This window comes from Colossoma macropomum, unplaced genomic scaffold (assembly GCF_904425465.1).
Source record: "Colossoma macropomum unplaced genomic scaffold, Colossoma_macropomum, whole genome shotgun sequence".
NCBI lineage: Eukaryota > Metazoa > Chordata > Actinopteri > Characiformes > Serrasalmidae > Colossoma > Colossoma macropomum.
The window spans coordinates 13,054,441-13,080,765 of NW_023494794.1; the positions used below are offsets into that span (position 1 = coordinate 13,054,441).

Below are 26,325 nucleotides of genomic sequence, written 5' to 3' on the forward strand. Positions count from 1 at the left end.
GAGAGAGAGAGAGAGATACTTGGTTATTGTATGATCTTAATGTGCACTACAACACTGTTAGGAAATTTAGACGTCACTGAAGACTTTCAGACACTTGAGGGCGCTAAAAAGTTACTGCAGCACTGTTAAGTCACATCACGCTCCTAACACCCACAGTGTAACTAAAGTGAAAATAAATATATATGGTTGTGTACATCACGATTCCTGACATCAACCCTTATTTAAAATGAACATTAGTTGTGAAGCAAAACACTTGCATGTTCGTATGTCTGGTTAGCTACATGCGAATCTGTCTTTTGCTGTTAGCATATTGCATTATAAGGCTCAAATTTACAATGAGTAAAAAATGACTATTATTCTTGTACATTTGTCCCCTCCTGTGCTTTTGTATACCCAGCACTCTGCAATCTTTCTGAAATCATACTGATTCAGTGTCTTTCACTTAAAATAGAACATGATAACAGTCAAACACACATCAAACATTCTATCAAAGCGCAGCAGTCCCCACACACTCGTTATCTAACTCTGTGATCTCAGCACTGTCGCTCCCCGTATGACAGGTGTCAAAAAAACAAACTAGCCGCTGATCAGTGCATTGATAAGCACATGGGTGGGGGATTTTACGGCTGCGTGGTGCATCGACTCACAGGGCCTTTCGAATATATGAATAATTTCCTCTCAGTGTCCCTTTTTCCTGTTCTGTGCAAAGAATCTTAGCTGTCGACTCACTTCTTCTCTAGTTAGCCATTATCTTTGCTACCTAGATCTCGTCTTACTTCCCTCCAGCTCGTTGGTTTCCACACTTTCTCACGAACAGTTATCTGAACACCGCCTTTGCTGTTTTCTGTGAAGAAAACTGCGTACGTGTTTAGAAGTCTTAAAAGAATAGTTCTCCGCTGGAGTAGACAACTTGCTCATGCCATAAATGTAGTCAGGCGGCCAAAACGCTTGTTGTTTGAGGTTTTCTACTGGACCTACGATGTTGCAAACAAGTAATGGAAGTCTGTCACCCAAAGTCTTTCTAAATGACACAGGCTCCTGTTAGATTAGCCCCATTGCTAAATAATCAAAGGAAGACAGATCGACTGTTGGGAAAAACGGGGAAACTATAAATTTGATTTTTCAGTGAACCATTCCTTTAAAGGAAATTGATGTAATTTTGAAGTGAAGAAGAAGATAAAGCTGCCAAGGACGATGTGTCTGTAAAGGTGCATGTGAAGTACTCTGTTTTGGGTCTCCAAAACGCCTGTGTCACATGATCCAAGGACAGTGTTAGTGTTGGTGTGTTTTCTAAGTTGGGGCCTCCTAAGCTCTGAAGTGTGAAAATTCTCCTTCCTGTGTGTGTGTGTGTGAGACAGAGAGAGAGAGAGACAGAGAGAGAGAGAGCGTGCGTTTCAGCCCCAAAGGAACACAACACATGCATCAGCACCAGCCCAACTGAAACTGAGTTGTGGCAAAAAGTCAGTATTATAATGTTCAACACTCGCAAATGTGCACCAAGAATCTTGCAAAGTTCGACTCTCATGTCTTGGTGCAAAACAAAAATCCTGCTCAACGTGAACGATTCATGTTACATATTGAGCAATCCAGCATAAACGGATGTAGTTCTTGTTGCAAAGTGAACTATGAAACAACGAATAACCGAAAGAACAAAACTCAAATTGAAAAGTTCCTTGAAAGCAAGCCAGTGACGTCATGAAACTTGTCTCTTGAAAGAACACATTCATTTCTCCATGTCCCTGTCTCATTTCTTCGGTCCCTGAGAGTAATTTATGAAGCATTCTTTCGCTGTTTTACCCGTTTGGCTTCATGTTGGCTGGATTTTTTATCAGTTTTGGCATCAACAGTATGCCTACTTATGAAAGCTCTTTATGAAAAGCTAACAGCTTAAAATAGTATTTAAGCGTCGCTGGAGTAGGCCTGCACAATAACGTCCAAGACGAAATGTAACCAAAAGCAAACCTCTCTGAGCAACAGCAAATGAATCATGTAACGTGCACTGACATCCTCCGGTTCACCCGCGATCGTTCCAGTAAATGCAGCAGGACAATGTAAAAGCTACAACTGAAAGCTATTCTCGGCATGAGGAAGTGAAACGCGTGTAAAAACTGGCTTGCTTGCGCTTTCTGCCAGTGCCAGAGCTAAAATCTGTATGTTTATTACCATGGCTTACATTTCTGTCGCGTGTCTTTGACTGAACGTAGCTTGTGAGCATCTTTGCTAGTGTGGGTTGGAGGAGCTCTAAAGCAACGTTGCCACACACTGAGTTTGCAGGTGAGGAGTGTGTGCGCTCGCACTCGAAACTGAAAATCTCCAGCAGTGGGAACGGAATGTGTTGACGTGTTGTGAAGGAATGCCCCTCCAACTTCATTCACCAGCGCTGTAGAGTTTAACACAGCTGAGCGGAGCCTTCGCCTCCTCGAAGACAGCCATCATGCGTGCACGCGCGGCCGTGCTGTCTCTTTCTTACGGTGCGTTTTAAGCTTTTTTAAAGTTCATCTCGCAGCATTATTTTTATAGGACAGTTAAACCTCGGCATTATGCATTTCCACCAATGTAGTACACTGTTCACTTAATAATTCATTATGTGAGCCAGCTTCTGTCCTTCTTTTCTGCTTTCTACAGCGTTTCTGCTCAGGTGGATCTGGTCAGCACAGACTCTTCAGAAAGCTTCAGCAGGTTAGTTGGATGAAATTAAGCTGCAGTTTAACGGCTCCTTTTCATCAAGAGTAGATTTTAAGGTTACTGCTGTTTTGCCCTGCACTGTTTACCATGTTATACTAATCTACACTTTTCTCAGTGCTTTCACGCGTGCGGAACGCCATTAGAATAATTTTAAAACGGTCTCAGAGGCGAAACGTGTTCTTCGAAACACTAATGTTTCGTTTCATAGTCCGCCTTACTAGGTCAAACTTGGGTTTTCGGGTTACTGAAAGTGGGGCTAAATGTAGTGGAAACATCGTGTAAGTGTCACATGTCAAAACTTGCATGTAAATGTGTGATCAAAACTAGAAAGGATGTAACATTTTATTTAAAGGTATGCGTAAAGAAAAAAATCTTTTGAAACTGCGTAAACAAAATAGTATGTATGATTTCACATTGTCGACGCTTCACTTGTGTTGCATAGCATTTACTAATTATGCTAGGTGTTCTTATTGGTTATAATAAATTTGTTATGGGAGATGTATTTACAGATAGACATTAACTTCAACCTTAAACCTACTTTATTAGAAAAATCAACATAGATTAGTATAGCTGGTCAACAACAAAACCAGCATTATGTTGTGTTTTAGATGCTGGTATGCTGGGGAGCAGCAATGTAAGCTGCTCACCACCAAATGATCACCACCAAAGCCTGAATATGATGTGTTTTGGATCCTGGTATGCCGATTAACCAGCACCAGATCAGCAAAAACTAGTTGCTAGCTAGACCAGCATGGAATTCATTGTGCTGTTTTTTCACAACATTCACTTTAACTCAGAAAAAATCTCTAACACTTAAACCTTCATTTCAACTCTGAACACAAAGCTCACCCTAACCCTAACCCCAACAATCAACAATGTTGATAATAGATATGTTTTTTTATGTGAGCATTTGCAGATAATCTATAGGGGAGTAAAATAATAATAATATTATCACATATAATAATATAATATAATATAATATAATATAATATATAATTTATATAGCAACATTCTCAAACTCAGTGTCACTTTACTGTATCATTCGACAAGTAGAGTACATGATGGAGCAAAATGAAAACAAACATGATAATCAGAGTGAAAAAAACAGTACCACCTCTACACACCATGCATAAGCAGGGGTACTAACCACATCAGCTTAATTAATCAACAACAGAAAGCAGAGAGTTAACTTTCATTCATAGAGGAGAGTCTTCGCAGCAGGGGATGGGTTCATGCAGTGTTGCGGAAAATAAAATATGTGAACTTGATAAGAGAACTGACTTGTGATTTGAAGACAGCAGTAGGCTACAAACAGTTTGAGAGAGTTTGACAAAAACTCCATCAATATTGGTGCACATATCTGAATTATTAGTGGCGATTTTTGCAGAATTTCATTATCCAGTGCTTTATCTGACACATACAGGCTGCTAATGAAGTGCTGTGGTGGAACCGACACTCAAATAGCTCTGTGTGTCATCAGCATTGCAATGAAAATCGAAGCCATGACAGGGGAAGCAAGTACATTCTGAAGATGAGGGGGCTGAGAACGTAAAAATGCGGTAGACAAGAAAGATTTTATTTTTAAAGGAAGTAATGGAAGGAGTCACATAGCTTATCAGTGAGAAGTCATACAGGGCTTGATAAGTTTGTTCATGGTAGCAAATGTTTTAGTCAGTTTCTGATGGAGAAATATGTACTTCCATGTAATTAAGCTATCAAAGCATTTACCTTGTTTATTTTTTATAAAGAAAGTGTTGTTTTTGCTGCTTGAATGAACTATTTTGAAAATGTAGAAATAATATAGAAATTCTGTTTAGATGCTTGAATTACTGAGGTGTATTATTCAGCAACTACATAGAAAGCAATGCAAGCTGACTGACTTATTTATAGGTTATAAAAGCTGGACCAGCTGGTGGCACCAAAGCATTTAAAGAGTTAAACAGTTGATATAATCAGCTGCATACTCTCTATTTATACAGACAAGCCAGAGAGCCTCATTCTCAATGTATCACATATAAAAATAGAGCAGTCAAACAGCAGCATTAAAATATACATATACAACATGTATAAACAAAGGCTCATAGTACAGACACAATCTCATGCAATAATTATTTTGAATAAATGTAACACAGTTGTGGAGAATCTGCTATATTTTGTTCATTTGTTTTACAAATTTCCAGCAATGCTAGTGATTGTGTTACATTCCTATAATATGTGAATTCATTTCAAATGTATAGAATATGTAATGTAAGACAGTGATTCTGGAAGGGTCTTGCTTTGATGAATGAATCTTATTGCAAACTGCTGATGTTAGTCATGTAAGTTTCACTATTAATCTGACAGTCAGCTTTTATTTATTTATTTATTTATTTATTACAATAAACCCACTTTTTAGCATATCACTATCTTTCAGTTCTGCAGGCTTTGTAGTGCTTTTATGATTGGCCTCACTGTGTCATTGTGTATGAAGTTTCCTTATTCTATTTTGGGTAGATTTTTTTTGGTCATTTTGCTCATGTGCGGTCGTGGTATCAGTTTCCATGTTTGATCGGGGATCATATTAGAACAGTGTGTAAGTGCAGTGTGCAGACTGCATTTTAAGAAGAAGATGGACACATGCACTTCTGTTGGCAGTTACAGATGCAGTGACAATAGGAAACACTTTGTTTTTGTCCATATTTACATCACTGCTTAGGACTGTGATATCAGGGTGTAAAGTTTTTATCACAGTATTCTCCTTGTCTTTTTGGGGGTAGTTTTTTTGTAGCTGTGAGTCATTTAGTTTGAGCAGAAGGAGTTTTATCAGTTTTTTTATTTAGTTTCTTACAAAGAGAAAAACAGTATTGCACAAATTGTCAAAAGTGGTAAAAAAATATTAATCCACTGGCATTTGATGCATTAATCTCATTTGTGTCTGTAATCAGAAATCATAAATGTTTTCTGCAGTTCTGGTGACAAAATTACCACAGAACTAGTTACATATAAGTTATCAATAAAATAAAGATTTACACCAATACCAAGTGTAGTGTCACAATGGTAAAATAATACCATGGCAAAAATGAAAAACATTTTGAATACCCAATGTTTGCTGGATTAAATGTAAAAAATCACCTGAATTAAATATGCAGTATATTAGACATAATGTTATTATTGTTTATGATGATCAAAAAAGTTTTTCTTATGAACACAAAATTCTTCAATTGTCAAATTAAATAAGTAACCAAATCAGTTAAACATGATCTTATTCAACATTATCTAAATAGAAAATCTTATATGTTACTGAATGAAACTCTTCAACTGTGTGTTTCAGATGTGCTAATTGTGAAATAAACTAGGCGTCTATAGGCAGTGTTTATTTGTCTATACACAGAATACAACATTAGCATAGTTTTAGCTTATCTAAAGAAATTGAAAGTATCAAAGATTTGAATGTTGAATTGTTTATCAAGTCATAGTTTTGAAAAAAAAAAACTACATTGTGCAACATACATCATACATTGTGCAATACAACTTACATTACAATATCTCAATAGCTCAGAAGTGGTTTTCACATTTTTAAGAAGCAAATAAGCCTCCAGTTTCTAAAAAGCATCATAATGAAGAAATTTACTATGTGTTGACTTAGTACCTCTTGTGGGTATTTAGCAAATATATTTGTTTCTAATTAGATTTTTGGTGTTTGGGAGGAGTACAAATAAATAATTTGATATACAGGACTGTGCAAAAATCAGAACCCACCCATTTGTTTATTCAGCTTGTATTTAAAACAGCCATTAAGCACAAGTTACTCATTTTATGGTGTCAGGAAAAAAACAGGGAATGCAGATTTAACATAAAATTACACAAGAGCCTCTAATACTTCAGTATAATATAAAATCTACAGTTGTCTTCGAAAGTCAAATTACACATTATGTCGATGTTTTCTCTGTGAAAAGATGTGCAAAAGTTTGGCAGTTGCTCCACTACTGTCATTTTTCTTTATGGTCACAGAGCTTATGTGACTCATTAGGTCTTAATCCAAATCAGGTATGGACAACTCAAGAGCTTAATCAATTCTGTGAAATCTCTCAAGATTTCTGTTAAAAAAAATTGATCAAGAAATGCCATGGAATCATCAAGCAGCTGTCTGAAATCTGTATCTAAAAGTGAGGATAATTGACTCCTATAAAGCAAGAAAAGACTATACAAACATCATCTACAGGGGTTAGCAAAAGCAAACCTTAACTGTGATCTCATCACAAAAGACAACATCTTAAGTGCAAAGGCATCTTGAAATCAAGTTATGTGGTCTCATGATCCAAAAATGTAACCCTTAGGGTACAAAAGTATACTTGGAAAAAAAAGAGAAGAAGCATTTCAAGAAAAGAACACCAGTGGTTAAACATGGATCGGTTATGCTGCGTTGAGTGGTAGCCAGTGGTTTCTACTAAATATCACCAAATCCTGAAAGCTAATGTCCCATAGTCAGTGATGTGTCCCTTGTGAAAGAAAATGTATGTAATATAAAAGTTTTAAAAACTTTTAATGATTACAGTTTAAACATTTTAATGCATACAATAATACAATAAATGCATTATATTGGACTGCTTCTTATTATATACTGCAACATAAATGCACAAAAAATTATTTAAGTGTTTAAATGTTTATAAAACATAAATAAGTATATGCTTGGTATATTATTAGGAATAACTATATACTTGAATTATGTTTAAGTCATGCTGAAATAAATATTTGATGCCTCCAAATGCTTTTCTGTTCTAAATTGGAATAACTTGTTACAATGAATTTAACTTCAGCAATTGTTAAGACACATTCTACTTCACTTGATGTATATTCTCGAGTGTAGCGATACCCATATTTGGCACCAGTTAGTTTGAGTAATATTGCAACTGAATTGTACTAAACATATTTTAAGGTCACCAGTTTAAAATACGCTTCTAAGTAATATACTTAATTTGATGGCATCTAAATATACCTTTTTTTAAGTGTGCTTTAGCATGTTAGGAAATTTGTCTATTTAAATGTGCTTTGTTACAGCATAATAATTTAAATTGTATTAGTTTAAAAGTATACTTTTCCAAAAATACAGAAAAGTATATTTTAGGTATGTTTTCATAAAATACATGAAATAAAAAATTCTCTAGACACTTCAAGTATACTATTGATGTACTTGCATGCGCTTTTTTTTGCAGGAGGTTACAGCTATGTCCTCCCAACAAAAGTTTTTTTTGAAGTTGTTACCTTTCAAAGAAACAATGACATTCACCAATGAACTTTGAAAAACTGTCATTGAAGTTTCTGTGTCATTGTCTTTTAAATACAGTATATGTGTTTTTTTTTCCTGACAATGAAAAAAATTAATAACTTTCATTATGGTAGCCGTTTTGACTAGAAATAGAATTAATGAAGGGGTAGTCTCTGATTTTTGCACAGTACTCTGTATTTGTTTTACATGCCTCTTACATGCTTTTTTCTCCACTAAACAATCATGGTTGACTGTGCGCTTTTCAAATCTTCAAAGCATGATCTACTCCAGCTAATATTTCATGGTAAAAAATTTGTGAAATAATAATGTTCTGTATATTGTGACACAAACACCCCTGTTTCATAATTGTTCATAGGAACTTATGGTACCTTGTTATAGGTGTTAATTAGTACAGTCACACACAAGCCAGAAAGGCTGGTGAAACTACAACCACATTCCCCAAAAAAAGTTGGAACACTGTACAAATCACTCGTGTTGCATCACCTCTTCTTTTAACAACACTCTGTAAGCATTTGGGAACTGAGGAGACCAATTGCGTGTAGTTTTGAAAGTGAAATGTTTTCCCATTCTTGTTTGATACAGGATTTCAGCTGCTGAACAGTTCCAGGTCTCTCTTGTCACATTTTTAATTTCATAATGCGCCAAATGTTATCAATGAGTGACAGGTCTGGACTGCCGACAGGTGGTTTTCAGAAGTGCTCCTGAGCCCATGCAGTGATTTCCACTACAGAATCATGTCTTTTTAATGCAGTGCCGCCTGAGGGCCCAAAGATCACGGCCAGCAAATACTGGTTTTTGGCCTTGTCCCTTGCCTACAGAGATTTCTCCAGATTCTCTACATCTTTTAATGTTATTGTGTACCGTAGATGATGAAAAGAAAAAGTTCTTTGCTATTTTACATTGAGAAACGTTATTCTTGAATTGAATTGTATTCTTCAGTAAAGTACTGATACACAAAAAACTACTTAAGTACAGTAACGAATTACATTTACTTTGTTACTGTCCACCACTGCTCTTTTTATACTGAATCATGTTACTGACCTGTTGCCAATGAACCACCAGGTGGTTTTTAGCATTACACAACTTTACTAGTCTTTTGTAGCACGTCCCAGTGTTTTTGAAACGTGTTGCTGGCATCAAATTTAAAATGGGCATATACAAAAACAAAACAATTTCAAAGTTTCAACATTTAATATGTTGTCTTTGTACTATTTTCAATGAAATATAGGGTTTAAATAATTTGCAAATCATTTTGTTTTGTTTTATTTAGAATTTTCACAGTGTCCTAACCTTTTTGGAAATGGGGCTGTAGTAAATGTTCATTTAAGCTATATAACTTTTACTCCAGACTTTATTGATGTTTTTCATGAATGTGTCATGACATTTTCATTTGATGCATTGGAGATTTACCCTCAAAATGGCTTTGCAGTTAACTTGCCTTGTTATTTTCTAGTGTGTACATGCAAGAATCTGACCATTTGTGAACAGTCCTGTAATGCCACTGAAGGTAATGTGATGGCACTTCCATTTCTTTAAAACTAAAAATGTCTTCCTTCCACATATTCCTTTGGCTTCATTAGAAGTTTGAAAGTAAGAGGCACACTCATTTTTCAGCCATTGCCAAAGTTGTTTACTGCTGGTCAAAATTCCATTTGATGTCTTCACAGGAATGCTAACTTGTTAGAATCAGCAATTTCAGTTTGAGCGTTTGTTGTGGTCATCACAAGGTCACACAATATCACCAATTTCAGAAATAAAGCAAGAGCTTCCCTTAACCAAGGCAGGTTAAACCAGGGCCTGTCTCATAAAGTAGGATTTATTGCTTAGTCAGCTAAATTGACTATGTTACAGTAGATCACTTTTTATATTGCCATGGCAGCTTATGCTGAACACCCAACCTGCTTCAGGATAACAGTTCGCAAACAGTTTTTTTTTTGCTTCAAGTCATTAGTTGCCCATTTGTTTTATGATGCACATAAAATCAAGACACTAAAAGATGAATGGCACAGTGATCACTCAACAAACCCTTTGTGATGTTTGAAGTGAACGGCCAAGCATGTAAGACAAAACACATTTCAGAAAGTTCTACATAAATATGAAGAATATAAAGGGATTAGAACAGCAAAAGCACAACTGTTTACACAGTGTCAGTGTTAACAGAGAAAGTTGTTAACACCCATTGTAAAATTAGTTAACTGATATTGCTTTTGTTAGGTTTTGGGAAGCTGAAACTTAGTGAAGGACCCTATGTTGAACCTACTTTTTGACACATTCCCTTCTGTAATACTGACCTAGAATTTAAGTTTGGCAATCACTGAAATGTTAAACATATTTACAAATCAGTCTGCATTTCTGAAGAGCAAAATTTTTTACCCTGTTTTTTTCTGATTGATTATTGTCTTTTTCAGAGATCCATGATTTTATTTGCTTTGGACAGCGAATTGCACCAGACATAGTTGATTACAAATGTATATGGAATCTTAAGCCATACAGCACATATAAACTCTACACACAACAGTAAGTTGTTATTGGTAGTGCAACATGTTTACATTTCCATTTTCATGTCTAAAAACGATTCTTAAGCCACATATATGTATGAAAATAGCTTAGATTTTTAGTCTAGTCCTAGAAGAACCATCCTTTGGTTCCTTATAAACCTTTTAATGGATGGTTCGTTAAAGGACTTTTTTTTATAAATGAGTACACGTTTGAAGAGGTAAAGTTTAAAGAAGCTCCAAATAATATAGAGGTTCTATATCAATTAAAGATGTTTCCTAGAATGTAAAGTCAAGAACCATTTAAGAAGAATACTCAGAGTGCTAGGCAATTAACTGTGTCATTTTTTTTTTCATGCAGGAGATCATGTAAACAAAGGGAAATGGAAAACCAATCCATGATATCAAAGTCTTTTGCTCTAACAAAGCTAAATATGACTGCATATGCCATTGCTGTGAGTGAAGATCGGAAGAGATGCACTATCGCAAAATTCACTGGATTTCCCTCACAAATGAGTAAATTATTATTATTATTATTATTATTATTATTATTACTATTATTTCCAGGACAATACACAAGAAAGCTAATATCATTTTTGTGCATTTTGTTAAGTGTTCCTTTAAATATAATCCTTTGAATCTTTTTCTTGTATTTCAGTACGTTGTGACCCACCTAATGAGAATAACGTAAGATTCAAGCGAAACCAAGGCTATTTGAGTGTTACAGCTGAGTGGGGAGATAAGAGTGTAAAGCAGTATTATGTGAAGTACAGGGAACAAAACAGCACATTGTGGAAACAGGTAAACATCTGTCTTTTGCGTATGAAATTATCTCATATAATATGTATAGTTATTTTAGTTTTTTTAGTTTAGAAAGACAGGATGTTTTGAGAATTTTTTTTCAAGGGGTGTGGTGGGGGGTCTAAGCTAGTAATGAAAACATCACCATATACAGGGAAACCTGCTCTTGCATCAGCTCTGCAGCTTCTAAATACAAAAACAGGAATTATTAAATGTGTCAGGAAGCCAATGGAATGAATTGTTTTTTTTCTGATTCTGATTTCACTCTATGTTTGAATGCTTTATCCTACTTCCCCATGCTGTAGGTGCAGTCCCAGAACACCAGAGACTGCATCGTGGGGAATCTTACCTCATATATGTCTTATGAGATGCACATACAATGTGTTGTCACAACAGAGTGTCCACAGTGTCCCTTGAGTGAGGTCATTAGCGTCCCACAAGGTGAACTCAGTCATAATCACTCTAAAATTACACACTACACTGTACATGTTTAACTAATAGCTTCATCCTGGATTACACTGCATTCTTAATGTAAATTCTTTATTAAAAGGAAAATGTAGTTCAGGACTAGATTAAATATACAAGCAAGAATACTGTCTGATTGCTTCATGTGAAATGCAATAGATTGATAGTGAGCACACTCAAAAATATAGTTGCCAAAAAGGGTTCATGGAGCAATATCATAACATTACTCCAAACTTGAAGTACTGTAGGAGCCTATCCATTATGTGGAAGTTCTTACCAAAAGGTTCATCACAAATACACATCACTTTTACAAAAAACATCCAATGATTGGTTATTTAAGGACCCAAAAATGTTTATTCTGTAGCACACTGGAAAAAACATTATGTCAACTTTTAAGGCAGTTCACGTCACAGTTAACTCAACCAGGGAATTGGAATACGTTCAGTTAACTCAAAAAGACTATGAATTAAATGGCCTTAAAATTAAGTTGGCCCAACTTTTTATTATTTTACAGTAGAGTGGTTTTCAGACCACTCCCTATGCCCCTCCAGCTCCCAACACATGCAAACCAGATATTGTTCTTAATAGCTTGCTTCAGATGGGCTGGGAGCTGAGACAGATCAAAAACTCTAGCCTTGTGAAATGGAATGAGGACTAATTCAAAAACTACTGCTACAGATGAAGCATTTTGAATCCCTGAAGAACCTTTCAATGGATTTTGTAAATGAGATGTGTGAGCGTAAAGAGCCTTAAATAACCTCCACATAATGGAAAGTTTCAATTCCAGTTAAAGGTTACAACCATATCCAAGCCCAAAATCATTGAGGAAGCTTTATTTTTAAAAATGTGGCTTTACTTCTGTGCTGTTTTCTCACCAGAATTTGTAGATGCACCAACCATAAAAGAAATTAATGAGAAGCCTTTCAAAACTGGACAGAGAATAGTCATCATGGAGTGGCAGGTACAGTTGAACTATTTTCACCTTTTTGTCCACAGTCTTCAGCCTTTGCTTGCATAGGACACCCCAGTTTACGTAACAAAAATCAAATATAATTTCAAAGTGTCAGAAATTCAAACCCTGGCTTTAATGTCTGGTGTCTACAGAAACAATTTTTAATTTTTATTTTTTTTATTTTTTTTACATTTTGGAACTTCCATCAACCTGGAGGCATATTAATCTCCTCCTCATAGAACCACTTCAACTATGTGTGTCCATATGATATTTCAGGACGTTTACTAATGTAGTGCTACATGATTCAGCGATTCAGAAGCACTCCGTTCTTTATTTTCAAGCCATTTTGTTCAGGATATGCTTGTTAGCTGATGCAACAGAATTGGCAGTTAGCATTCTCCTCCAAAAAATGCTAAGCTGTCGAATAACATTGTGCTAGCAGCAGCTTTCCGTGTCTTGGAGGAAGCATGTACTAGCCTTCACCTTGCCTGCTTGGTAGCATAATGTGATGGAAGGAACAAGCTAATGAATTAGACAAAATCTAGAAGAAAATTGGGTGACAAATACTATGCAATACTAAAAATGTGCATTTAGGGGAACGTTTAAATAAAAGTTAGTTTAGAAACTCCAGTGACCTCAACTTGACATAACTCAAAAAAGCTGTGCAGCCAGTTGCAAGTGTAGAAATTTCTAAATCATTTGCTTATTTCGACTAGTTGGTGCAAAATGCATACTGCTATTGCCTAGGACAGTGCAGTGCTGCTTATTTCAGACTCTGCTAATTGTGTTTTTCATGCTTGTGTCCTGTTTTCAGTATGTGCACAGTGAGGCTGTGGAAAATTATAATGTAACTATCTCGAAGGCATCTGGTGAACTTGCTGGAGTGAGCAGTTACATCCTCAAAACACCTACCATGAAACTAATTCTGTGCTATTCTGCCTACATAATCAGCATCAATGCCTTCAACAGAGCCGGATTGTCTCCTCCTGTCTATAGATTCATAGAAGCCAAAGAGAATCAAAGTGGTATGTCATAATTCTCTTTTACCTCATATATTGTTTGCAAAAACGTAGTAGCATTATTGGCGGTATGTTTTGGGTACATTATGTCTGTTAAGGCTATTGTGAGAAAAAGTGCAAACCCTTCGGAATGATCTGGATTTCTGTATGAAAGGTTCCTAAAATCTGAACTCATCTTCACCTAAGTTGTAGGTCAAAAAGCCAGTTGGTGAATTCTGCTACTGATATCTGATGGTTGTATTGTTTATGGCTGTGGTTTAGTAATCTGATCAAAGATAAAAATGTAGGAACTCTGAGCCTGGCAAGGAGAGAGCAGAGAACTACTTGGAGAGATATTCTTTGGACCCATATCTCTTATTATAATTATTTTCATTATTCTGCTTCTTAACCTACGTTACTTGTGTACTGCTAATGAGCCTATCTGTGTTACCTTTAACGTTCTGAACTTTCTGGGCATTGCATAATATAAGAGAAAAACACCAAAAAGTAATTCAACAGAATAAAACTAAGCGTAAAGTCACAGACTAAACATATTATTTTAAACAACATACTGTATTTTGCAGTACCATATATACAACCCCATTTCCAAAAAAGTTAGGACGCTGTGTAGAATGTAAATAAAAATAAGATGCAATGATGTGCAAATCATGTAAACCATATTTTAAGTATTTTTAAAGGGAAATACTACAAAGACAATAAATCAATTGTTGAAACTGAAATTTTTATTATTTTTTTTAATATATGCCCATTTTGAATTTGATGCCAACAACACGTTCCAAAAACGCTGGGACAGAGGCATGTTTACCACTGTGTTTCATCACCACCTATAGTATTTTTCATTTCATAATGCGGCAGATGTTAAAGTGGGGGACAGATCTGGACTAAAGGCAGTGCAGTTTAGAACCCGGACTCTTTTAATACGGAGCAATGCTGTTGTAATAGATGCAGAATGTGGTTTGACATCGTCTTGTTAAAATAAGCAAGGCCTTCCCTGAAAAAGACGTCTGGTTGGCAGCATAAGTTGCCAAAACATGTATATATCGTTCAGCATTAATGTTGCCTTCACAGATGTGCATGTCACCCTTTCCATGTGCACTAATGCACCCCTATACCATCATGAATACTGGCTTTTGAACTGTGCACTGATAACAAGCCGAGTGGTCTTTATCCCAGGGGACACAGTGTCCATGATTTCCAAAAAGAAATTCAAATGTTGATTTGTTGGACCACAGGACACTTCTCCACTTCCCCTCCATTTTAAATGAGCTCAGGCCCAGAGAAGGTGGCAGCATTCCTGGATCCTGTTGATATATGATTTCTTTAACTTGCATTTGTGGATGCAGCAACAAACTGTTTTCACAGACAGTGATTTTCAAAAGTGAGCCCAAGCAGTGATTTCCACTACAGAATCATTGTTTTTAATGCTGTGCCGCCTGAAGGGCCAGAGATCACGGCCAGCAAATACTGTTTTTTGCCCTTGTTCCTTGTATACAGAAATTTTTCCAGATTCTCTGAGTCATTTAATGTTATTATGTTCTGTAGATGATGAAAAACAAAAGTTGTTTGCTGTTTTACATTGAGAAACATTATTCTTGATTTGTTGCACTATTTGCTCGCGCAGTCTTTCTCAAAGTGGTGAACTCCTCATCTTTACTTCTGAAAGACTCAGCCTCTCTGGGATCCTCAACCACCAGGTGTTTTTTTAGCATTACACAACTTTACCAGCCTTTTGTTGCTCCCGTCCCAGCTTTTTGGAATGTGTTGTTATCATCAAATTCAAAATGGGAATATATTTTTCAAAGAAAATAAAAACATCGAATAAAAACATTTGATTTGTTGTCTTTGTACTGTTTTCAATGAAATATAGGGTTTAAATGATTTGCACATCATTACATTTTGTTTTTATTTACATTTTGCATTTTTTCGGGGTTCTATATTGAACAAACTGTTTAAACATAGAAGGTCATGGGCAGTTGTGGGCTGGAAGTTAGGTAACCAGCCTTGTGACCAGATGGTCACCGGTTTGATCCCCTGAGCCAACAAGACATACTTCTTACCTGAGCCAACAGGACATGACTGAAGTGCCCTTGAGCAAGGCACCTAACCCCCACTGCTCCCTGGGCACCGTGAATAGGGCTGCTCACCGCTCTGGGCAGGTGTACTTACTACCCCCTAATGTGTGTGTTCACTAGTGAGCATGTATGTGGGTGTTTCACTGCATGTATGGGTTTAATGCAGAGGTTTAATTCCTCTGTGTGCAAGCACAGTTGGCCAGTGGTTCGGAATTCTATTCATTGATGGAAAAGTTATCTGAACTAATAACTAGTGGAGTCTCCTTTATTGGCAGTAGCCTCTGTCAGTTTGTTCAAACTGCTGAGTTAGCTTCTATAAAAAATGGTTTCAGGTGATTATGTATATTGTTAAAATATACATAATATGTATATGCAATAAATATTGCATGAATAGGAAAGCCAGAAACCTTAAACCAAAGACATGGACGTTCTTCTGTTTGAGCCACTCTGCCAATGTACTTCTGTCTTGGGGTGCAGTTTTTCATTGGTCTCTTAATACAAGGCATTCATGCTTTGAGGAAGCTGCACACAATTAAACTTCCTCCATTGTATGTTCTACCAGTTTTTTGGTGTCAGTTAACTGAGTTTTTGCTCCAAACATCCAGATGTTCTTTAATTCAGATGAACAACAGTTTTTTTTAACCACTCCTGTCAAGTGTTTTTAATATGGTAGACTGATGTTATCAAGTGCAAAAGGTGCCTGCAATTCCTATTTTTCTTTTTCATTTGTTTGAGAATTCTGCAGCATGAGTTTGCACTGATTGTTTTAGGTCACTTGCTCCTAACAAGAAACAAGAACATGGCACAAGAAAGTGTGCAGAGCACAAAGTACTTCATGACCAGGGTGGGGAAACAGTGCCCTAATGCAGGCCCGGGCCTTCAGAAATCCTTTTCTTACTCCTTCAGTTTTATAGGCAGATAGATAGAAATATGTGCATGTATATGAAAATACAGGGTGATTCAAAAAGATTAATCCGATTTCAAAGCGCTATATTTTTACAACCGTGAGGTGCCTAGGAACCAATTACATACCAATTGAAAGAGGGGGTAATAGAGTTTCTGACTATCACCGGAAGATGGCTCCCTTCAGTCTGCGAGGAGATGGCGACCCCTGAGCAGAAAACGGTTTGCGTTCTCCACTTCAATAAGAGTGAATCCGTCATAACTGTGCAACGTGATTTTCATCGGCAGTGAACCTTCAACAGCTCAGAGCATTCATCGTTGGTTCCACAACACTGGATGATCTCCGAAATCGCACTGAAAGAGCCATGAGTGCAGTGACACCAGACCTGCTCAATCGAGTATAGGATGACTATCGTGTTGATGTTGTCCATTCAGCTGGAGGAGGTCATATTGAGCGCTTGTAAAATTACATAATAAACTTTATGCTAACTTAAACCATTTACAATTTACTGCATTGTTCTGTAATGATTTACAAGTGACATAAATCATTTTGAAATCAGCTGAATCTTTTTGAATCACCCTGTATAATAGTATAGTCGAATGTCAAAAGTCAAGAAAATGATGACTGCTGATAAGTAGCTGGCCTGTCTGCTGATTCTGGCATGCATGTTCCTGTATCATCTCCCGGATAGTAGTAGATTGAGCTGTGAGTGGGGTGGGAGGTGTCCCTGATCACTGACCTTGACAGTGTAAATTTGGTTCAGTGAAGATGTGGTAATGTAAATGTGTGTGTTTGTTTTTTTTTTTTTAATTTATTATTACAATATAACTTTCAAATGACATTTTAGGAACCACTGGTGCAGAACTCTATGATTCTAAAGCAATTCAACTGCTCATTAAATATGACAGTTCAATGGTTGTGTAGTGTAATCGGTATAACTAAAAATCAAAGCTAGCCAGATAGCAGTAATAGTTAACTCGACTGGCAATCATGGTACATATGTCACAATATGCTTCAAGAACACTAAACTGCTGCAAGTTTTAAAACATACTGACTGGCTTTTTTTGAATGTGACACTACTGTTTTACTGTTGCATTTTGTCCATTATAATTTGTTTACAAATATCAGAAAAGCTAAATATCATGATACATAATATGTCTTCAAGTGTATTGATTTTTTGCCATATCACTCATCTATATTAAAGTGCCATGACATTTTATATCAGTCTAACAGGTTATGTTTGGTCTCTGCAGCTTTGGATGAAACATTTAATGTTAATGTGAAAAGCAATAACAGCTTCCGTCTTTCATGGAATAAAAAGTTGTCCCGGGAGTATGCCTGCTATTCTGTAGAATGGTGGGGGAGTGGAGAGAAAATAAGTTACGAGTCCTTCTTTGTGAAGAAACCCTACCATGACATCAAAACTAAGAATGGTACCTCACTTTTCTTTTAATCTTCCTTTTCATCTAATATACAATACTGTGCAAAAATCAGAGACCAGGCTTTAATTTTTTGAAAATGCCAAAGTACATGTTGATTTTCAGCAACAGGAAAAAAAAAACATATCCAAAGTTCAGTCTTAGAAGTTGGTTGCATTTTCTACTTCTCACAATCAATGTAACCACAAACACTTTCAGTGATGCTTAGGAACATTTGGGAGTGGCCAATCTGTTGTTCTGAGCAGCTTCTTTTGACTGAAAGGCACGTTTTGGCCATCTCATCAGGGTGCTTAGGGTTGTGGCTGTAAAACGAATCTTCCAGAGAATATAATAAGACTTATTAAAATTTGCCTGTACCTACGAGCATTCATGATGCCTTCAATCAAGATCACCATCTCCAGATGATGTTGTATGTGCCCAAACTTAAAGCTTCTAAGATTATGTAAGATTTAGAAATTTGGAGAACTCTCTGGTGGAAATATGTAATTGCATGCAACTTGCATAAGAACACAATATTGGTTGTGTTATTGTGTTGGTGTTTGGATTGAATCTGATGACTGGAATAAATCTGATGATTAACTCATCAAAATGTGTCTTCGAGGATGTAAGGGAATTATCTACTATTGTCATCATATCCTCTTCAGTATAATGTTGATTTTGCATTTAAGACCTAAACTTCAAGCCAGACCTTCTTTTTGAACCTGTGCATGTGACGTTAATATGTAAAGTTGTGTGCTATATGATGCTACTGCATTTTTTTTTAACTCTAGTTGGGGAAAATAAATGTTTTTCTTTAACTTAGTTTTCTTTGACTTTCTCCTTACTTATGGAACTTACTTATGTAAAATCTAATCTCCTGGTCTCTGACTTTTGCACAGTACTGGAGGTATTTTAGGATTAGCTGTACAATCTATCACTTTAATACTCAACTATGAAGAGAAATATTTAAAACACTAAGACTGAACAAGTCTTTGTGTGGTCTAAAAAGAATTTGGACAGGATTTGTTTTTTGTAGCGTATTTTAAACCGCTGTGAAACCCAAGTGATTGTAATTGTGTTTTATTTCAAACACTTGTCAAACACCAGAACAGATTCCACAATTCCAAAAGAACACATGCTTTTTGAAATAAATGTAAATACAGAAATCCTTATTTTATGTTTCACTGTCTATACCAGTAATTACCAAAACTTTCAACTTTCAAGGCATGACACTCCTTTTCCCCTCTACACTCTTCTCTGTGTAGAGTGTATAACCTTAAAATTGTTGTACTGCTTTTGCATACAGTTTGGTACTCGGGGGGTTGGGAGGGGGCTGCTTCTTGGATGCAATACTTGCAGATTTTGTGAAACACATGACAGACAGACAAATATCACTTTTTTGTCAGATTCGAGTATAGTTACTTCATGAAGTCTAGAATCCAGTTTTTTCACATATTCAATTCAGTCCCATTTACACTCCAAACTATGTTCATGGCTAATGTTTTCTAATGAAGTCCCATGATTGAATGTAAACAGTAATCAACTATACAAATTATGTACTGCTCTTTTTAGTGGGCTGCCTAACACATCAGTACATACCGTACAACTTTTACAAAATGCAGCAGCAACAGATCTTAACGAAAACAAGAAACTGGCTCAAAGCATCATTTAATATAGGCTATAAGTACTTTTACTTGTTACTCTAAATGGCCCAGTGCCTGTGTAGTACCTGTTAAGGGTATATATGCAGTGCTCCACAGTTGAAGAATTTTTTTTTTCTTTTGTGTGATTTTGTAGTCACATTTCAGCCCTATAAGAGATACCACTTCTTCCTGCATGCCAGGCCAGATAAAGACACATGCAACCTGAAGAACATCAACGACAGTGAGCAGACCTATGGAAGAGCCCATGCCTACCTCTTAGAAGGAAGTCAGTTCTGTTTTAAATATGCCATAAACAAATAGAGCTCACTTGTGCACACATTGGTTAGAGTGCAATAAACATGTACACATGACTGTGTAATGTAAGTAACATACACTTGGAATATATCATAACCCACTAATATATTTCATTTCATTTTTTAGTACCACTCACTGCTCCTGGGAATGTGAGTGTCTCTAATGTCACCCAGAGTTCCTTTGTGCTTACATGGAGCCCGGTGGCTGAGGAGGACTTGTGTGGTTTCCTGCAAGGCTACATAATCTACTATGGTGACGCCCTTGGCAACATTAAAAAAAGTGAGTGAACTGTTACATTCAACAATGTTGTGATCAAACATATTAGCCCTAATCATCATTCAGAGATTATGAATGGTCCATTTTTACTCTTTAAAATCTCCTCCCAGAGTAGCTAGGCCACATGAATGTCCCGATTCAGGGCAGTAAAATGGATCAGCATGTGGAATTGAAGGTTTATGGGTGCTACTGTGTTTTCTATCACTGTATACACAGCAAAAAATGATGTCTGGTGAAAAAAAAACATCTAGTCAAAACTAATTTATCAATAAGAGATTGTTGTAATAACATTAAGATTATTTTACTTATTCCTAGACATTTTTCACAATACGCTTTAAATAATTCTTTCTCAAGAGTCTTACTCTAGCCAGGGTTTAATTCCTTGGCCTGGATCCTTTCTGTATGGAGTTTGATTGTTTTTCCCCTTTGTCTTTATTTCATCTTCCATTCTTATTAGAGACCAGTTTATCAAAGAGCTCTGCAGGGATATTTTTCCACCAGAAATTCAGTCTTAGAAGTTGGCTGCACACGATCCAATAATCCCAAATGCAAATTTAGACCTATCAGTTCATAAAGTCTTATGCCACTCCATCTGAGTTTTCTGTCTTTCTGTTTTTAAATGTATTTTTGGCTTCTTGACAGCTACTTAGCGTTGTCCTCTTACAGTGGAATAATGAACGGAAACATCTGTTTTTTCACATCTGGAAAAAGAGAGTTTAATTTTCTCTTAAGGTTTTCTTGATTTTCATCTGTCAAAGATGAAAGCTTTAAATACTGTTTATGTGATGATGATGATGGTTTTGGTGGTCTTGAAAAGGAAAAATATACAACACCTGGTTGTTAGGGTTCCCATTTTCTCCATGTGTTTTAATTTTTGAACTCCAGATTGGAAAACTTTCCGCCTTCCTTATGTAAGTGGATTATCTCATATCTCCTCAGAAATGTCTCCTAAAAAATAAATTATCATTATTTGTTTTAACTGAAATTAAATAAATGAAGAGTGGTCTCTGAGTTTTGCACAGTAATGTATATGGTTCATCTAGCATAGATATAAGTACACTTAAATTACAGCTGACAGTGTTAGCGCAGGTAAATTGTCAGCTGTAATTTGAGTGCATTTGTAGCTATACTACCTGAACCATATACAGTACTGTGCAAAAGTCAGATACCACCCTTTATTTAAACTAACACCCATCATTTACTAAAACAGCAAAAATCCGTCCCATTATTCACAGACTGCACTGTAGATTTGTATGTTGCTCTTTTGTTATAAGGTGCTACAACGACTACGATCCTGATGGTTCAAGACTGTTGTTTGTGTTTTTTTATTGTAGAATGCATAAATTGAAAGGTATTCAGAATTTATCAGGGATTGTCATCCCTTCCTTCCTCTTGGTCCTTAATGTTCTTGCATGTAGTTCCACCCACACATCCTTCCATTGTCTAAATTGGCATGTGGCATTTTATAAACACCTTATCCCAAGTCAAACACTATATTACTGAAATGCAGCAACTAAATGTTTGATTGTGAGCTACATACACAATATGGGCTTTAAAGTACTTCATGAACGTGTTGTTTTTGTGCTATATGAAAAAATTATGAATTTATGTGTTCAATACACATTTCATGGCATATTATATCAGCCTGTTCCATCAATAAAAGAACATGCCATAGTCAACTGCAATGAATTAAATTGATTAAATGTGTTGATTAAAATACATGTAACAAACAAATGACAACCACAAAATAACCTGTTTACCTCACATGCTTTATGTATGAAAGATTGTTTCCACTGGGTAGGAGGGGTCTACAGTCTACAGTCTACATGTTGCCTGACAAGCATGTCCCATTGTTGTTTTTTGTTCAAAATTATTTCTTCTCACATTTTTGCCTGTCACTCTGTTTTTCCAGACATCACAGTGGATCCTCATATGAACAGCTACAAGTTGATTAATCTGCAAAGCCGAAATGAGTATCATGTGCAGCTGTCCGCATACACGGCTGCAGGACAGGGAAAGCGAAGTGCCTTAACGTACATTAAAACAAACCCAGGTAAGTTTTAGCTTTTACTCTTGCATTTCTTCAAACTATGTGTTATATTCAACATACCCAGGAAACTGGAGGTGCAGTCAACCAAGAAGAAGCCAAATGATGGCTTTTAAATTATAAGTAGCAGCATAGTAGGTGAAGGGAGCACTTACATCAGTATGAGTTAAGCACGGACAACACCTTTAAATGTACTTGAATTTATTAGGCCATATCAATGATAAGTCAGCATGCCAGTGTTTTGGCCTAGTTGATCTTTATCAGGGTCAACTGATGTTATATTGTCAGATAATGTGTGTAGTGCCCCAAATGAAACTCTGTATTCATGGGAAACACAATGAACCCAATATAAGTGAATTTTAGCTTTAAAGGAATTGATCAATTTACAGTTTCTCCCTTACCTACCCAAAATCATCTTCCATTACTTGTTTGCTACATTAGCCTTGTAGGTTGGAGTAAGGGGTAAATTTGTCTAAATTAGATTTTTCTGTGAATTATTCCATGAAGTGAATTTTGGCCTGAGTAGCATAAAATCACTTCAGGAAAATACTTCAGTGGTAAAATGAAGAGAAAAAAATGAGCACAAAGCCTTCTTGACGTATCTTGCTGTTAAGGGCACTGTAACCAGGAGTACTGATCACATTCATGTGAAGTAATTTTGACAGTGCTGTAAAACACCAACTAAGAGGAACAGTCGGGAGGAGTGAGGTGAATCTATTCCTTACATACTGAACTTAAGAAAAATATGTGACGTTTTTGCATTCATCTGCAGTGCAGTCTTGCAGATTCTATCCTGAATATTACTTGATACAGGAAGGTATTTGACATCCAGTCATTTACGTCTTTTACCAAATCGAATATTATTATATTATCTGGTTAGGCCGATATACTGACCATTCTACCAAATTAGTTCAAACTTCAGTCTGCCAAAAAAAACACCTATGTAAAACAACATTCAGACCTTAGATATTTACAAGAATTAGACATTACAATCTGTTTGAACAAAAGGCATTACTTAACAAAAAAATAAAAATTGCATTAAGGATATTAACTCAGATGAACCAAATACGCTAAATATATAGAGATTCTCCCCTCACCCCTAATTTTTTTTTTTACAAAGATTTTAAAATTAATTTTATAGTCCAAATCAGTGAAAAGTCCAAAATAGATTCTGAACTCAGAACCAATTCAGCAGAATGATCCATATACATTTGTGTAATCAGCATAGCAGTGGAAGCTGGTAGCATATATAATGAGAATTTTAGATGTTCTAGAACAGAACCTTGTGGGACACCATTTTTTATGTGCAGATGCTTCGACATTTACATTTACCAACTGAGAGTCAGTTAGCATCTTATCCAAGAGAGGGCTATTCTTGTGACTCCAACAAGGTTTTCTAGCTTGTCTATTAAAATAGTGTAGTCTATGGTGTTAAATGCAACATTTAGATCAAGGAAAACTTGCAATGATACATGGCTCTGGTCAGAGAATAATAACAGATCGGTTATCAATTTCACTAATGCTGTGTCTGTACTATAATGAGGCCTGAATCCTGGCTGAAATTTTTTATGTGTGATTCTCATTTATTGGTATGAACTTAGCTGTTGTGAAACAGCTTTCTCCATAATCCCCAAAATAAAGGGATTTTTTATATAGGTCTATAATTTGATAGCTCACATGGATCAAGGGCAGGTTTCTACATAGCAAATAATTGTTAAAAGTGGAATTGGATAGTGTGTGCAAGCAGAAAGTTTTTAGGAAGAAATAATTGTAAAATAACTCCATCAATTCAAGTAGCGTAAAGGATTCCAGAGTCTCTGCTGTAGTTAGTAGTTACAGTGCTCAGTACCTGCATCGGCTGTGTCAGGAAGCAGATCTCTTGAGGCTAAACATGCAGTTTCATTTTTTGTCTAATGGTTTCAGTTTTGTTTTTTTTATATATAAATGAAGTCATAGTTACTGCAGACTGTTGGTTTCTTGGATTCAATTACACAAAAAAATGTTAGTGAATGCATGCCCTCTCCAGATGCAATAGCAATAGGTGGAATGCTGGCAGGAGTTGTCGTGGGGATCATCGCTCTGTTGCTGGCTGTTCATGTCTGCTGCCGTCTTCTGCATAGGTGAAGTCACAGATGGTTCTGAGAATCACTGTCAAAACATCACTTTTTAGGTTTTACCTCATTATTCACACAACCTCACCAGTATGATGATATCTAACATATCCCTGTCACCTAGATCCAAGAATCTGCTATGGCCAAGCATACCAAATCCATGCAACAGTAATGCTGTGCAGAAAATTGAAGGTGGTCAGGAATTGGTAAGTACACAGAGTTTGAAATTAAGCTTAAGAAATTAAAGACTTTTTTTTTAAGAAATTAAAGAAATTAAAGATAAATGGAGCCATCTTCGTTTTTTTGTTTTTCAGGAGATGTTTGAGCCCCTCTACAGACAGAATCTTGAGGAAACTGAGGAACATGTAAGTGTGGTAGAGGTCAAAAAGGATGCATGCTGTTCCAGCAAACTCGCTTTCATCTCGCAGGACTGTAAAAAGGCCACCCTTACACCTGTAACAGTGGCTGAGGACACTCTGACTCCTCAGTCTCCTACACATTTAAGTACCACAGACTCTGTATCTGCTGAGGCCATTCTCACAGACAGTAACAAGAATGATTCTGCACTTGTCCCACCCATTAACACCAGTGACAGCAGTGAAGACAGCACAGCCAACACTATGGTTGACACCTCAAATACAAGAGCTATAGACTGTGTCCCCACAACTGTAGCAAAACCAGCTGTGGTCTTTGTTAGTGACTACACTACCATGGAGCTGTTCCAGCAAATATCCAAGGCTGGGGATCAGGATCCTCCCAGCCAGACGGGCAACTCTGACACAGTGCCCTCAAATTCAGGACAGGACTACATTCGCCAGGCACTCAGTTTTGCGGAGAATTCACAACATGAGAGATGCTTCTGATAATGCAGACTGTATCACTGTGCACCAACTTTATGAAATGTATGCTGCAAATTATAAATCTATTTTCAGAATAATGTCTTCATATATGTATACTAATTTAGAGTTACCAAGAAAACCAAAAATACATATATCATCACTGTCCTAAGAAAAACAAGCACCTCCAAAATAACAGGAGAGGGCAAAAACTTTCTTTACTTTAAGTGTAATTTAATATAAAGAGATTTTTTCAGTGCAATTTTGGAGCATTTCTATTTTTCCAGTAATCATGAAATTTTCACATAAAGTAAAGGACAGCTGAGCCCAACTAATATATACACGAGTATTGCCATGAGTGGCAACCCATGGGGTCCAAGGACTCTACCTTATGTGCAAACATGGGGCCTTGCCTTTTATACAGACAAATAAACAGTCAGAGTTTTCATGATTTTTTAAGTGTCTCCAACTATGTATGCTCAATTCTGAACGGGTTGACCTTTTGACCTTTGTGTTACAAGCAATAAACATTTTTACAAATAATCCACAATTCCTGACAATTTGTGACAAAACTTGTAATTGCAAAGTTGTTCAGCTCTAAGTCTTTAATCACTTGACAACCTTCAATCTCCAGTTTACAGACAGTAATGATTATGATTTTGAATAAATTTAAATGTATTTGTGGGCTGGTAACAGCTTACTGGCCAACAGTGGCCATCTATTCCATGCATGTATTCATCCTCTCTTACACACTACCTCAAAAACATAGTATGCCCAATTCCATCTTGATCAGATATGCAGAACCTGAGAAAAAAAAGCAAACTGTATGATATAGCTAGGAGTCGACTGATATAATTTTTCCAGGGCCGATAACTGATACTGATTATTACTAATCAGAGACACAAATAACTATGGGTGGGGGGAAAAATCGATTCTTAGATGCATCATGACGTGGACATGGACAATTCTGAATCAATTCACAAGTGTCAAAAATCGATTTTCTAAATTTTTATTGATAAT

At 36.3% G+C, this 26,325-nt stretch overlaps 1 protein-coding gene across 2 annotated transcripts; it reads left to right on the top strand.

The window, feature by feature from the left end:
* LOC118814575 (interleukin-31 receptor subunit alpha) lies at positions 1-26,176 on the top strand. 2 transcript variants are annotated; one of them, XM_036580245.1, is made up of 16 exons: positions 1-2,471; positions 2,626-2,679; positions 9,405-9,458; positions 10,360-10,468; positions 10,811-10,962; positions 11,105-11,247; positions 11,553-11,688; positions 12,591-12,673; positions 13,479-13,689; positions 17,913-18,092; positions 19,875-20,006; positions 20,162-20,314; positions 22,224-22,364; positions 24,385-24,478; positions 24,594-24,675; positions 24,784-26,176. In XM_036580245.1, exons 1-16 carry the CDS (start codon positions 2,435-2,437, stop codon positions 25,330-25,332), a joined length of 2,310 nt encoding a protein of 769 aa, XP_036436138.1. In that variant the 5' UTR covers positions 1-2,434; the 3' UTR covers positions 25,333-26,176. The 2 variants fall into 2 exon arrangements, with proteins under 2 accessions (XP_036436138.1, XP_036436137.1); XM_036580244.1 differs by having other exon boundaries at positions 10,808-10,962; positions 24,784-26,175.
* The last annotated feature ends 149 nt before the right edge of the window (positions 26,177-26,325 follow it).